The sequence below is a fragment of the Colletes latitarsis genome, chromosome 7 (genome assembly GCF_051014445.1).
Source record: "Colletes latitarsis isolate SP2378_abdomen chromosome 7, iyColLati1, whole genome shotgun sequence".
NCBI classification, from domain to species: Eukaryota; Metazoa; Arthropoda; class Insecta; order Hymenoptera; family Colletidae; genus Colletes; species Colletes latitarsis.
The window spans coordinates 18273775-18288686 of record NC_135140.1 but is presented as its reverse complement, the minus strand read 5'-3'; the positions used below and the strand labels follow the sequence as shown (position 1 = coordinate 18288686).

Here is a 14912-nt window from a genome sequence, read left to right as displayed (position 1 = left end):
TATTCAACAGGAAGAACGTAATAACTCTGCTAATTAACGATTCTTATTAGCCCTTGCTCGAGATAATTTCAAATAAATTTTTCTTCATATCTTCGTGAAAATATCATTAACGTATTGGCGAAACTTCCACAATGAAAATGAACCCCAACACGACGTCGATCGGACCATGTTTGGTACGCTAAAACGTGATTCGAATAATTTTTTTAGTTTTGGAAACGCCTACGCCAATCACGTGTAATCGAGGATGGTCCGAATCAGGTCGTGTTTGGACTCATTTTAATCGGCGAATCCTCTCAAATGCATTGCTATTAATTTCACACGAATTTGACGCAGCACAGGACAATTTCTATTTTGTTTTAGTATCGAGATGTGGGTTTTAACGAAGGTTCTTTTGATTTCAAAACCTGGTGCCTCGAAATTAGGAGTTCTTACGGGGAGAGAGGTTCAGTTTAAACTTTTAACCTATCTTTTTGAAACTTTTTGTATTTTAAGTGATACTTTGTTCGCGGTCTATGATACGTCAGACATGCTAAAAAGACAGTGCAGTCTTGTGTTTGAACGTCTTGAGCACCTGTAAGATACGTGACAAAACTCTCGATCTTCCCACGCATTCACTGTGTTCTCAAAACACATAAACAGAAGCTAGAACCATCCAAATACAGTCCAGCGTGAAACATTGTCCAATCATTTTTAGGTCGTCGTCACTCAATTTGGATGATAGTGTATCAGTTTGCGGAGGTACAGAGTTGCAATAAAAATCACTATTTAAAATCTAACGAAGTATCCAAGGCCGGGATGGAAAAGTGTCGTGCATCATTAGCTTCCAGGGAATTCTCTAGCCCAGTTCGCGATTGCATCGGGAGCAACGACGTTCTATTAGCTATGCACAGGAGCCGCACAGGCGAGCTTTGTTCCGACTCTCCTAAATATTACAACACTTCCCAACGTAACAGAGGCAGCCACGCCTCTCTCCGCGCGTTCGTTTTCTCGCCAAATTAATTTCTTCCCTCCCTACCAGGCTTACGCATCCCGGTTACGTACAGTGCGTCGCAAAAGTACTCGAGGAACCGAACGAAACGTTAAATCAATTTAATTATCACGTAGCAATCATAAAGAATCAAATTAATTCCCAAAAAAATGAACCAGAATCCATCAACAAACGAAACCTCGTACTTCCAAGACGAAACTGATACGGCGGGAAATTTGAAATTCAAAACACTAGCGCACGATATCAATCATAAACAAAACAAATATAAACCACGTCGAAATGCTTCAGTAACGAAGGGTTAATTTCATCGACAGCGTGGATTCCCCGTTTCCCAACGACGGTGTCCAAGACGTTCTGCAACTCTTGAATACTGACCGGAAGTACCCTGACAGAGAACGAGCGTCCTTTCGCCGGTGCTGAATCCGTAAAAAAAGAAGAAAAAAAAAGAAAAAATACCCCCGGCACGTGGATAGACGTCGGCGGTTTTCGCGCAGGAAAAAGAAGAAACCGCAGATGACGATGAGGGGGGAAGCAGTGGGGGAGGGCGGGGGGCAGGCGGTAGGAGGACGAGAGCCTTTGCCCGGAACGGGACAGCCACGCTGGTGGGAGATAGATATAAGACGATCGTCCCGGAATAACGGCTATCAGTGAGTATCGCGCTGTTTTCGCATATACCAGTTAAACGGGCCACCCTACGAGTCGAGCAACGATGCTGAAGGTACGATGTTCGTTTAACACCGGGGGATAAATGGCCGTGTGCGTGCGTGGGAGCCGTCAGAGGAGTCTCGTTCCGTTCTTGTGCCCCGATACTCGTCGCGGCCGCTTGGATTTTCGGAAACTTTTCTTATTGGGCATCCCGTCGCGACCGTTTGTAATCCTCCGACGCTCATCCAGCTTAACTTTTGCCCCCTGAACGGCTGGACGACGCGTATTTGGACACCGGGCAGAAATTGGAACTCCCCTCTGATGGCTCGGCAAATAGGCGGTGGGTTGTTCTTGCGAAACATGGTATTCCATCTTGCCACGACAAATAATAAAAGTCGTTCGAGTTCCATTCGGTCTTGTGGAGGGCAGAATTTTCAATCGTTCGTTGATCGTCTAGGTATTTGATGCCTTGCGATCTCTCTCTTCTCTGAACGATAGAAGAAGATTGTTATAATTTACTTTTCGTGTCGTTAGGAATCCTCATAAAAGTTTAGTTGACACCTTCAAACCTAGTCAAGTACCTAGGTATGCCTACCTAAATGGACTCCTTTCACATGTACAGGACAGTTTCTAGAAAAAGAATCCTTAAAAGTCCAGTTAACATCTAGCAAACACCTTCAAACCTAGTCAAACACCTACGTATGTTCATCCACAACAGAACTGTCCTACCCAAACAGAATCCTTTCACATGTACAGGGCAATTTCTAGAAAAAGAATCTTTAAAAGTCCAGTTAACATCTAGCAAACACCTTCAAACATAGTCAAACACCTACGTATGTTCACCCACAACAGAACTGTCCTACCTAAACAGAATCCTTTCACATGTACAGGGCAATTTCTAGAAAAAGAATCCTTAAAAGTCCAGTTAACATCTAGCAAACACCTTCAAACCTAGTCAAACACCTATAACAGAACTGTGAACTATGTTCACCCACAACAGAACTGTCCTACCCAAACAGAATCCTTACACATGTAGAGGACAGTTTCTAGAAAAAGAATCCTTAAAAGTCCAGTTAACATCTACCAAACATCTTCAAACCTAGGACAATCTAATCAAAGGCACCCACGCTGGTGCACTGTTCCAAAGAGTCCAAGAAAGATCGGTTTGCCTCGGTGTCGCTTAGCGCCAGCTCGTTCTTTTGTTTGATAAACGACACCCTCGGGTCGAGGATAAAACGAGCAATAGTATCGCGGCTTACTCTTGGAATCCACAGAACGCGATAGCCCAGGTGGTGGATTCTGACCACTTCCGTGGATTCGTGTTGGTTTGCGGAGCAAGGTCGGCGTGAAAGTGAAAAGGGACACTCGGGGAGAAGACACGCGGGTGATTCGAGCGCGAGACGGTCGACGCGAAAGACGAAACACGAGAAACTTTCTCGACGCGTTCGATGACTTCAGCCTCCCGTTCGTCGAACCTCTCCAGTGGCCAAACAATGTTTAACAATCCTGAGTCCACTGCTAATCTAGAATTTGGAAGTTAGCTAGATTATCCTAAAAGGTACTTGGGGTAATACTTTTCACCGTGTGAGGTTGAAAGATAGGTCTGTATGACGTGGTATGGCTAGGTTTGAGTTAGGTTTGCTAGACTTGGACCTGATGGTAAGCTATTCTGACTACGAGATTGTTAGGCTGATCAATTACTTGCTAACTCCTTTTATTGGTGGAATAGGTCCCAGACATCCTATTGGTTTGATCTCGTTGAGACCAGCGTTTGATTAGCTTGGTTCAATCAAATCAAGCTAATGTAAGTGATAGGTTTGGAATGGTTTGGACTAAGCATCAACCTGAGTTAACTGTACCTCAGATCAGGATTCCAGATTGATTAGGTTAAACAGTTCATTAACTTCCAATAACTCAGGTTCAATCTATCATAGACCTGGCTTATTGTGCACAGAAACTAAGCTACACCTGAGTCTACCTATAATATTCATATTTAAAATGATGTATAGATCTGTTAATTATACTATAATATACCCAGAATAATATTAGTTACATTCAAATGATAATAGTTAACTATTCTTTCGTTCAATGTATAACAGAGATGATCTCATAGTTATGGCAGATACTACGTTCGTAGGAGAAAAAATGGAAAGTTGCTAAATGATTTGCCTCAGAACGACAGTTTCCATATTCTTTTAAAGAGCAGCACGTAACGTATTAAATACGTCATCCTAGTGAGCCTTAAGAGAGGACGGATTGTTATTGCAAAAGTTGCGTTTATATTGCTTGTATTAGCTCAACGAAATGATCGCCATAATATTCTTCGCTTTATGACCCTTTCATACTCCTGATATACTGGCTCTGCGTGGCTAACATTTCTCACGAAAGAGCAAGGATTCAACGAGGGAAAAATCTCGGTTAACAGGAAATCGATTTCGCGTCGACCCCCTTTTGTCGCGAAACTTGCGTGCTTCGTCGTCCGTTTAAAGTTCGCCATGGACATTCCACGGAGCCCTTTGAGATTCACAAAAGCATTCCGTTGAAACGATATCGACTAAATAATAATTGGAAGTTTTCCTATTGAAGGAATTATTAACTGGATATGATATAAAAACGCGCAGCCATTTTGGCATTTTAAACCCAGAGCAAAAAAATTCCCCGATATTTCAAGGTTGGGATCGTGAAGTCTTTCCCTCTAACAGATATTAATTACAGCGAGAAGGAATTCGTTAGGTTGACGATGAAACTAAATAACTGAGGAACCTCCTCCTTTGTAGATTAGCCTAGAATGGGAATTCCCCGCATTCTTCCCTCAGACTTATTGCAACGGATGACACTCTGCGAAGAGTTGCAACCTAGACCCTCTTAACTGTTTCGGGATTAGCTACCTCCTATCCTCCATGCTTCCCATCGACTAACTAGGTTGAGGTTGGACCCTGTATACTCGACTCTGTAATTTCATTGGCTAATTCCTCACCCCTATGAACTAGCTTGTCGAATACAATCTAAATTGTAAATTAAAATTTCAGATTTTGTGCTTGGTTTGCGTAACGGCCGCATGCTGCAACGCCGTGGTTCTAAGCGGTTACAACGGAGGTCACGGGATCAGTTACAGCGATTACGAGGGCCTCGAAGCGTACTCAGGGGTTTCTAACTATGGGGAACATGCGGTATTGCCAACGGTAGCCGTTCCAGTCCACGCGGTTTCCGCTGCACCGGTGCATGTCGCTGCGACGCTCGACCACGGGGTGCACGGTTACGACCATCATGGAGATCATGACCACGATTACTACGTAAGTGCCCAATAGTGTCAACCAGCTTCACAAAATGGGGTCTTTGTCACCCAAAAGGACACTTTAATTGACAGTGAGGGCGCTGTAGTCCTCTATGGTGGCGCTACAGTCCTCTATGGTGGCGCTGTAGTACCCCATGGGGGCGCTGAAGTACTATTCTTTATCATTCCAGTATAAAACAACTCGTATTTCGAATCAACCCATTTTTCAAGGGTTCACACTACTTCAAGATAGAATTTGGCAAAGCAAAATAGTAACAAAATCTTCGTTTTGAATCTGAATCCTTTCAAAATAATACAATTGGGACGAGGGGCAATAAATTCTGCGGAATTTCGATACCTAAAATGTTAATTTCTGACATCGGAAACAAATTGCATGACAATTGTTTGCAACGATCGTCGATCTGAGAGACAAGGAGTGCCTTGGAGTTAATTTACATCCGAAATCGTGTGCCATGTCCATCATAAGTAGTACGGAGCCCGAGCAACGGGTGTTCCAACCGCGTCACCTGTGCTTTAATTGAAATTCTTGGCTGTGAAAAGTGACGCCCGGCATAAGAACCTCTTCCGTGATGTATCTCATTGTCGCGGCCGTTTCCGCAACGCTTTCTCGCTACGTCTGCTCGTTACGATCGTCTATAATATCAGTATCTGGATGTTCGTTACGTGGATAATTACGAAATTTTCACGTGGGACATAATATCAATTGAACGGCTTCGAATATCCAATGCATCCAGACTTTCCATCTACGAGAATAGTTTATTTCCCCTATTTACTCGTAACTCGTCTACGACGTCGGTAGGAATACAAAGGGTGTCCAGAAAATATGAATCGTAGATCCATGTTCGAAAATAAATTATCAATAAATTATGATCTGTATTATCAATGGATTGACGAGATTTGTTCGATGAAAACGAGTCCACGCACGACCCTGTTCGAATCGTTGGCGCGTGCGTTCTCAAAATTAAAAAATAATTTTGTAGTTCGAACAAGGCCATGTTTGGACTCATTCTCACCGGAAAAACCTTGGCGATACGTTGATAGTGTTCTCAGTGACTCTATTTATAGAAAATTGGTAGGTTTCGTTTTCTTTATGAGTGTGTCGACTTAAGTGAAAATATGCAAGTAAGGAGAAAGTTCACTGTTCTACGACATCCTTCGCGTAACTATAAAACTGACGTATTGATCGCTTCAGCCGTTCAACAACTCTAATTTATGATGATTGTAGGGGTAAAAACTTTTGTGTTCTCCTGATGTTAGGCTATCCCATGCAATGTTTTAAGTGGAGATGAGTAAGGAGAGAGCTCATTCTTCAGGGATTCTAGGACATCCTGTGCATAACTATGAAATTGATCTATGTCCATTTCGGAAGTCCCAGAAGTATTGGACAGCTATGTTCACCCGATGTTAGGGTCTTTGTGGCTACAATACAATACAAATTCTTCGCAATAGAGCCCTAGACTGCTGAATTCTTACAACCCAACTTGTCTTTCCCCTCAACACAGACATTGTTTGTTCCTCAATTGTAGGCTCACCCCAAGTACACCTTCAACTATGGCGTGCACGATCCCCACACGGGGGATGTAAAGACCCAGCACGAGGTACGCGATGGCGACGTCGTCCACGGATCTTACAGCGTCAACGAGCCCGACGGTAGCGTCAGAATCGTCGAGTACACTGCAGATGATCACAACGGTTTCAACGCTGTCGTGAAGAAGGTCGGTCCAGCTGTCCACCCTAAACCCATCCACGTGGCGAAGTACGTGTCGCCAGCGTACTTCAACAGCTACGAAGATTACGAGAAGCACTACTAAACTTAGGGAGATCTCGAAGGAAGCAGAAACAGGGTCAACGACGAATCGCTTCGTTAAACCGCGTAGGTGATCGAACAGGGACACGTCACGTTTTCAGAGATCAGCCCCGAATTCTGCTGATTCCTGATCAAAGTAGGGAAGCCTGGTTCCGTAGTCGATTACCCACGTGTCCGAAACTTCGACTTACTCGAGTTCAGTTTTACGAAGAGTTCGAAAAGATTCTCTGAGAATTCGTTTCTACGTTTGCAACTACAATTTCGTGTGTCCGTATCGATCAGGGTGGTTCGACGGGACCCTGTTCGATGTAGGAAGAAGCGTATCGTTTCGTTGAAAACTAATAAGTAAAGCTTGAGCGTGCAATTCTTTTCGAAAATATCCTCTCCGATCGACGACTGAGAGTTTCGCGAGTAAATTTTCGTTCGTGGAAAACGATCCTTAAAGTCGAGACGATTATACACGGCGAATATGTAAACGAGATTTACCGTTCCTTAACTAGTAGAAAGCGGGGAGAAAAACTGCTCGGGTACCTGAAAATTAATGAAAAGCCAGACGAGAACTTTCCATCGCGTTCCGTTCGGTACGCTCCCAAAGGAAGTGGAACAGGCGCGAAAATCCGGCGCCATTTTTTGCTGGACGGACGGCGGAGACGTCGTTAAGATCAGATTGCGCAAATTAGAAGGTTTTGTGGAGATTAGAATCGTCGCGAGTTGGAATTGCCGACTTGGGGATTGGAGAAACCGGAACAGAATTTGGTTTTGGCAAAGTTTGCAAATCGTGCCAATTATTGGAGGTTAGGGTCATCACACTAGGGATTGGAATGATTGAAATTTTGAGGTTAGAATCATGAGCTTTTGGGACGAATAAAATCATAATAGAAATCAAATTTAGTAATATTAGTTATGAGAATTTAACAAGTTTGCTAATTGAGTTTGCAACTATCTGAGTTCAGCGCCATCTGGTTATGGATTGAAAACGACACAGTGACACTTCTAGGAACCAACGAACTCGGAACACAGCTGATCGTTCTACATGAAAGGTGCGCCGCGAGGAAACAGCTCGAATCTATATTTTTTTTAACTGTAAAGTATTATTACACATTTTCTGTAAATAGGAACTAAGCTTGTACTCAATAAAAGCTATTGTATAAAAATTTCCGCGCCTGCTAACCTCAAAGACTTCTATTCTCTAAAATTGATATAATCCCCCCCAAAAAAAGAAAAAAAAACCGTAGAATATACACTTTTAATTTAAGAAGTTAAATATATTTTTGAACAAGGCAATTTATGTGAATCATCTGACTCTTAAAAAGGTAACAGAAATGAGGTGAAGAACCCCTGCTATAATTTCCAGCCCGGATGCGACTGTGTTCGCTGGAATTATTCTCTCGGGTAATTAATAACGAAGTCAGATGGAATCATAAGTCGACTTTGTTTACCTATGAAAGAAAAACACGCCATTCTAGGGACAATGAAGTTACCTTGAAGCACTTCCAAAGATGGCGATGCTCAATTACAATGACTTATTAATCTGATCAAACGAGACGAGTGTTTTAACCCCATTTAACCTTAATTATTTTTGTTTTCGGAAAATACTGCATAATAGGTCGTTTATAAAGATTGATAGCGAGATACGAATTGAAATTTTCACAAATTTTTATTGGTCCAATCTTGAAACTATGCCATATTTAATTGTTGCTATTTTTCGATTAAAAAAAAAAATACTCCTTATATCAGAGCCTCCATTTTCTTCACGACTATATGACTCTTAAACTATAACAGATATTAAAAAATATTTATTTGAAACATTTTTCAATATCCTTTGAAATTTAAGAGTTATGCAGGCACGAATAAAATGGCAGCTCCGATATAAGGGGTGGTTTCTCCTTTAAAGTCGAGAAGTTGAAGAATATTTATGCAAAGTTTCATAAAAATCGACACGTTACAGTCCGCGATGATCCTTTGTTGGCAAAAAGGTAGCTCTAAACTTTGGAAATATTGATGTATGTGTATGTGACAGCGTCACATAGGATTGTATGGAGTTAATGAGGCGAAGAACACATCAGTGTAGTTCGTAACTTTGGTCAAGGTTTCCGTTTCCGTAAACAGCTTAGGGAAACGGGAGAAAGATTGCGAAAGCAGAATTGTCGAGATGAAATCTCCTGCTCCCACAACACTTGTCGCTAACGTAAACAGTTTTTCGTGCTCAGCATTTCCTCCCGGATCTAATCTCATCGTTTGCAAGTCACACTTCCTGCTATCGACTCAACTAAATCGTCCAATCGTTATTTTAATCACGATTTAACAATGTAAATTTTTATTTTATACAGACAAAATAAAGTTAACAAATCCTATTCCAAGTGTTAATGATCGAAAGCGAGAAAAGAATCGTAACAGTAGCCACCTAGCGGGAGTTTCAAGAACGTACTCGACTATTTACCGATCTTATCAGTAAATAAATTTAATTTCTCTGATATGCTTCTCTCAAGACTGAATAAGAAGTCTAATTATTAACATTGACTTAAAATCTATTATTTTATATTTTAAAAATTTTTGCAGTTATTTAATCTCTCGAAAAATCCCGGTAGATGAAAGGAAAATCGCGGCAAAGCGACTTCCCGGCTGTCTGAACAATCAACGCACGAGGCGTTTGCACCGACAGTTTATTTCATTTTTAATTAATAGTGTACCAACCGTATTACGGTCTGCCGAGTGCATTTACTTTACTCCACCGATCGCTATCTCTGCTCCTCGTGTCCATGATTTCGTCCGTACTCTGCTCACGTTTGTGCGTCTCCTCTTTTTTTTTCTTACGCTTCTTACTAGAATATCGTTCATTAACAAACACCGTGTATTCTAATTACGGGTTTTCTCGCGGTGGAACTGGAAGTTTTAACGCAATTAGCGATTCTATCGTTACACGCCGTTTAGTCTATTACTAATTGTTGTTTGCAGTTTCCTTGAATTGGAGTTCTTTCCAGATACAAGCAAGATTATTAAAGCACCTTCAGAATGAAACTTTTTCATTTAACTATTTTTCTTCGTTATCTAGATCCCATTATTTTTCTTTTCTATCTAGAATATAAACTTTTTATGCAACTTAGTCGTGTAACTCCTGAGACACCCGGTATACACGCTACGAAGTCGATTCTGCGTTGACAGGTAAGCATACTGTGCCACTGACTGGGTATTAATTGCATCCTTATAAGCGAGATATATTGACAATATTCACAATGCTCTGTTATTTCACTCCGACGCCATTGTATACGGTATAACAGATTTCCTTCGAAAGGATAAACCGAGGCGAGTTAGAGTTAGGACGTGTCTTGAATGGACTGTATTATTCCCTAGATTACTATTCAGTGACATGTTCCATTACTGCAAAGTTTTAATTAATTAACGGATATGGCGTCCATTACGAATTAGCTACCTAGCCTAAACAAGAGAGCAAATATCGAAAAATTTCACCTCAATATTTTCGATATTTGTGATTAGTTTTGACGCTACTTAACCATTGCTACAAAGAAGGATGCAGAAAAAGTGACTCACCCATGACTCCTTGAAGATCTTATTCGCGATGATGCTGGTACTCTCGAACATGTCCTTCCCTGGCCCAGAGGCGAAGCACATCTCTTTCTTTCCAGGACACGTGTACTGAGCCGAGCAATTTTTACCGGAAAACTCGCATTTCGGGCCATGAGTGTTCGGAGAAACGTCGCCCAAATTGGTGGAGGCGAATGTCGCTACGAACGAACCCTAATTCCAACGAATAAAGGATCTTCGTGTCAGACACTGGTTACATTATCGTGTCACGTGATCTTTTAACTATCTCGAACAGTGTGTTTAGGAATTGAGCAGTTGATCTACTACTATTATCAAAGACGTCTCACCTGGCCGACCAAATTATCTCCGTTCATCGTTTTCTCAAAAAGAATGGAGGCGTAGCCGACATTGTCACTGGACACCAAATGATTAGTGTTATTCATACTAGTTGGATGCACTGGGAACCAATTAATGGCACCCAGAGGCTTGTTGTCTGCTCCAATGAACTGGATTTGGGTCAGAGTCTTATCGACGTTGTATTTATATCTGAGAACAAGAGTATTAATTAATCTCCGAGTGATAGGATAATGGCTAGTTATGTCAATGTGTCCTTACACACCTGTCTCTTTCAGACTGTGGATTGTTGAGGTATGCTGAAGGACTTCTGTTGATATTAGCGTCAAGGACCTCCCCGTGGGCGATTAAGATTCGACCTGACACTATGCTATTGTGGGCACGTTCGATACTCTGGAACAATTAAAATTTTATGTACTCCGTTATATCTTCGTGGCAATACTATCAATGTATCGACGAGATTTCCCCGATGAAAATGAGTACAAACACGACCCTGTTCGGACTACGTTTAATATGTCTAAAACCTGTTTGAATTATTTTTGAAATTTGCAAGAGCTCGAGTTAAATATTTGAGGGACTAAAAATGGTTGGAATCTAGCCGTGTTTGGACTCATTTTCATCCGGGGAGTGCCAGCAATCTAGTGGTGATACTTTAGTAAAGATACGTGAAAAAAAAATGTTTATTTTGTTTTAGCGTTCAGATAGAAATCATCGTCTACTCCTACGTCGACTAGCTTGCATCATAATCACCTTGGCTATTCCTTCGACCATCGTATCGAACGTTTCCTTAACGAATCCGAACACAGTGAGGTCGAACAGCATGTCTAACATGAAGCCACCTGGAGTGGAATGGGAGTGCGTGCCACTGATCATCACGTTCTTGTCCGTGTACATGTCACCGAACTGCGTGTGTAGTTTCTGCAGCACCTGTGATGATGGCAAACACCACGTGGGTCCTCGTTAAGTCGAAATCAACGAAGCTCAACGATTTGAGTTAGGTACTAAATTCTCAAAAAAGAATTATCAATGGAAAACCGAAGGATTACCGCCTGTCGAATGCCATTTCCTATCATCGCGCTGTCCACGCTGACGAAGACGAACCTCTCCTCGCCATCATCTATGACGAACGCGCGGGAGAATGTTCGAAGATGGAGTCCTGATCCCTTCTGATCGATTTTCGCATAGCCCATCTGGAAACCAACCAATAAAAGGCTCGAATGTGTCACGGCGTTTTCTCGTTGTTATTTATTTTTAATCGATCTGCCAGGGCAGGTATTTTTACCAAGATTAATAATATTTTCATTTAATTTTTACATATACAATTATTAAAAAATTAATTCAGTTGTTTCAGCCACCACTGATTGATAAAAAATTGTTAGATATAAATAGAAAATTAAATCAGAAACTGGATACCAACGAAATTGATTTCAGCAGTGGGTCCAGTGGTGTCAGCTCTGCCCACGCCAATGCTGTAGGATGCATGCGCAGTGGGCAACGCGATTTGCAGGAACCATAGCGAGACCAATCCAAGGATCTGCGAGCGTCTGCTTGCTGATGTCTCCATTCAGCTTTCTGGCCCCACGGTCTGATCGCGCTGGAATCAAAGGATCGACTGTGTCTCATATTTTCGTTTCCCACACTTTTTATCGTAATCGATCGACGAGATAAGGATTTGCCGTAGATTAGAATGTTTGCAGGAAATCTTTCACGCGGCAATTAAATTTTGAACCTGTCGTTGTGAAATATTTTGCAATTTGTTGGAGTGGTGTGTTCCTTTTGAAATACGCGCTACAAAATTTGGTGACGCTATCTAACGTCAAAAATGAGAACTACTCCTCTACGAACTTTGAAACAAACACACAGACTATGCCTTTTGTATGAATAATGGATGTTTCTGTTACTTTCAAATCACAATTGCAGGGAACAAAAGACCAGTTCTTGTTTTTTTTAACAATGATGAATGCGTTTCGAAGATAATCCTGGGGCTCGCTAGGTACTGGCGGTTGCAGGAAGTGGTGGGGGGGATGAATATAACTTTGTGACACTTTTAGAGAGAAAAATCGTGGCACTTTGGAAAAAATTACTGTAATGGGGTTTGGCGATGTTTACGATCATCCGAATGATAAATCGTGTGGCTTATCGCGCTAAAAGTGTACGGCGGGAGGACGCCATCGACGAGGAAGGGGAAGCTCCAGTGTTACGATGTCAATTTTGAACGCGATTATACGCAAATTGGCTGCTCGGAGCGGGGCTCAATTAGTATGAGCGAGAGATTAAAACCCGTTAGCCCACTATTGCAACAGTTTTTCGGAATTTTTAACGTCCACTGATCAAAAACTGATCAACTTTTATTTTTTAAATTTTGTAGATTACATTATGCATATATTAAGCTTCGAAATATATTCCGAAACCTGCGTAGACGACAAAAGAGAACTATTTACAAAGGGAAAGGCTTCGATAAATCTTGCAAAAAAGTTTTCATGGAAAGCCAAACGTATAAGTTTTAATATGATGTATGAGACTGTAGCATATGATATAAAATTCATGTTTCGAGGCAATCTTGAACCGAAACTGTCGCAGCCAATTTGTCACGTTCGCGAGGGATGAAAATTTTTATGAAATTTGATACAACTGAAGATTGGTCCAATAACTATGGCATATTTCGATGCTGCTTTCGAACTTTAAGGGGGAAACCACCCCCTAACTCTTAAATTTCAAACAAATGTTGACAAATGTTTCGAAAAATAGTTTTTGTTTTGCAATTTATTAAATATCTGTATTGTATCAAACTTATTGTTGTTGTTGTCGTCTCATTGCTATCAAAAATCAAAAATATCAATTTCTTGACTCAGGCTTCGTTAGTAAGTTAGTAAGTTATTAAAAAATTAAATTAAAAAGTTTCAAATCATTCTGAAAAAATTATTTTCGATTGCAGGGTTCGATTACAATCATTTTTGGTGAATAGGCATATCCCCGAATTCCTACGCACTTTCGAGAAAAAAATTCTTTACCGAAAATACAATGTCTGATCGTGACATTCCGATTCCCCTGAAATGTCATGCGTATGTTTAGAAAGGTCATAAGTCCTGAACGGATTGGAGGATTTTACTGTTTCAAAATGCAAATTGACAAATGTTTATTAGCAAGTTGGTGGTGAGGAGTAAAATAATTTGATTCTTTTGTTTTATTGGAAGTCGAACTTTCGACAGACGATAGATCCTGAGTGTAGAATTCCAATTTGTCTCGCCACAATTTTGTCGTTCCGACGCTCCAACGCCTGCAACCAATTTTATTGAAGAATTGATAGTCTCGAGGGTCCTGGTGATTTCGTTGCTCGATATTTCAAAGCATTATGCTTTCACGATCCTCTTATCCGTCGCTGTGACAGGAATAGTGGGGTGGTCACCAGACACCTAACAGGCATTCTTATACCGACACATTCCAGGTTGCCTTAATACCCATCGAAAGTGGCTTTATAACCTTCGACCGTTCGTATCGGAATTTCCAAAAGCCTCGGGAAGGTTTCGTTCAGCGGAGTAAACATCGTTTCGTCACGTCGACTTATCTTTTGCCTATCTTGACAATCGAAAACTTGGATTGCGCAACGAGAATAGGATTTTAATGACGTATCGGACGTTAATTGATGCGCGAAACATGCGAAGAATTTGTTTTCTTTCTTTTCGTACAGTTTCTAGTTCCATGTGTTATGCAATAATTGAAGGAATCGTGTAACTCAAGGTCGACACGTGATTTCATCTTTCGAATAAACTTGAGAATAATACTTCGATGGACTAAACGGAATTCTTATATCGATGTCTCAATTTTTAGTATCGATATATTTTATGTATGAATGTGTGTGTATAGAGAATAAATAAATAAAATAGGAAGCGCTTAAGTGGGTAAAAATCAGGATGGAGCTAAAGAGCTGTTATTAAGTGTTATTAAGTAGTATAACTTTCCCTGCTACATACGGGGTGTTCGGCCAACCCTGGGAAAAATTTGAACGGGAGATTCTAGAGGTCAAAATAGGACGAAAATCAAGAATACCGATTTGTTGATGGAGGCTTCGTTAAAAAGTTATTAACATTTAAAGTTCCGCCCGTACTGAATTTTTTTCTCGGAACTGAGTAGGATTTTGGGGGTATGTATAATGACCAAAAATGCTTGTAATTGACCCCCGCGACCGAAAATAATTTTTCCAGAACGATTAAAAATTTTTTTTTTCGTCGAAAAATTGAGGCACCTACCCCCTGTTGATTTTTCTTTAAAATTTGTTTGTA

General features: G+C 41.0%; 2 protein-coding genes across 5 annotated transcripts in view; one reads left to right on the top strand and one right to left on the bottom strand.

Annotated features, from left to right (window-relative positions):
- The window catches only part of Cdase (neutral ceramidase), a 35745-nt gene that overhangs the window by 13867 nt on the left and 6966 nt on the right, over positions 1-14912 (bottom strand). For all 4 annotated transcript variants that reach the window (XM_076768241.1, XM_076768238.1, XM_076768239.1 and 1 more), the window contains exons 2-7: positions 12050-12226; positions 11679-11822; positions 11383-11559; positions 10898-11025; positions 10626-10824; positions 10285-10491 (exon numbers count right to left, since the gene is read on the bottom strand). In XM_076768241.1, coding sequence (XP_076624356.1) covers positions 10285-10491; positions 10626-10824; positions 10898-11025; positions 11383-11559; positions 11679-11822; positions 12050-12196 — 1002 coding nt within the window. In that variant the 5' untranslated portion in view covers positions 12197-12226. The remainder of the gene's footprint in view (positions 1-10284; positions 10492-10625; positions 10825-10897; positions 11026-11382; positions 11560-11678; positions 11823-12049; positions 12227-14912) is intronic.
- On the top strand, positions 1044-7818 carry Cpr6 (cuticular protein 6). Its single transcript, XM_076768242.1, has 3 exons — positions 1044-1706; positions 4663-4926; positions 6455-7818. Exons 1-3 carry the CDS (start codon positions 1698-1700, stop codon positions 6737-6739), a joined length of 558 nt encoding a protein of 185 aa, XP_076624357.1. The 5' UTR covers positions 1044-1697; the 3' UTR covers positions 6740-7818.

Bases quoted from the DNA above. Each gene is read 5' to 3' on its own strand.
- Cpr6 (XM_076768242.1), top strand. The intron at 4,927-6,454 runs GTAAGTGCCCAA...CCTCAATTGTAG, and splicing joins ATCATGACCACGATTACTAC to GCTCACCCCAAGTACACCTT.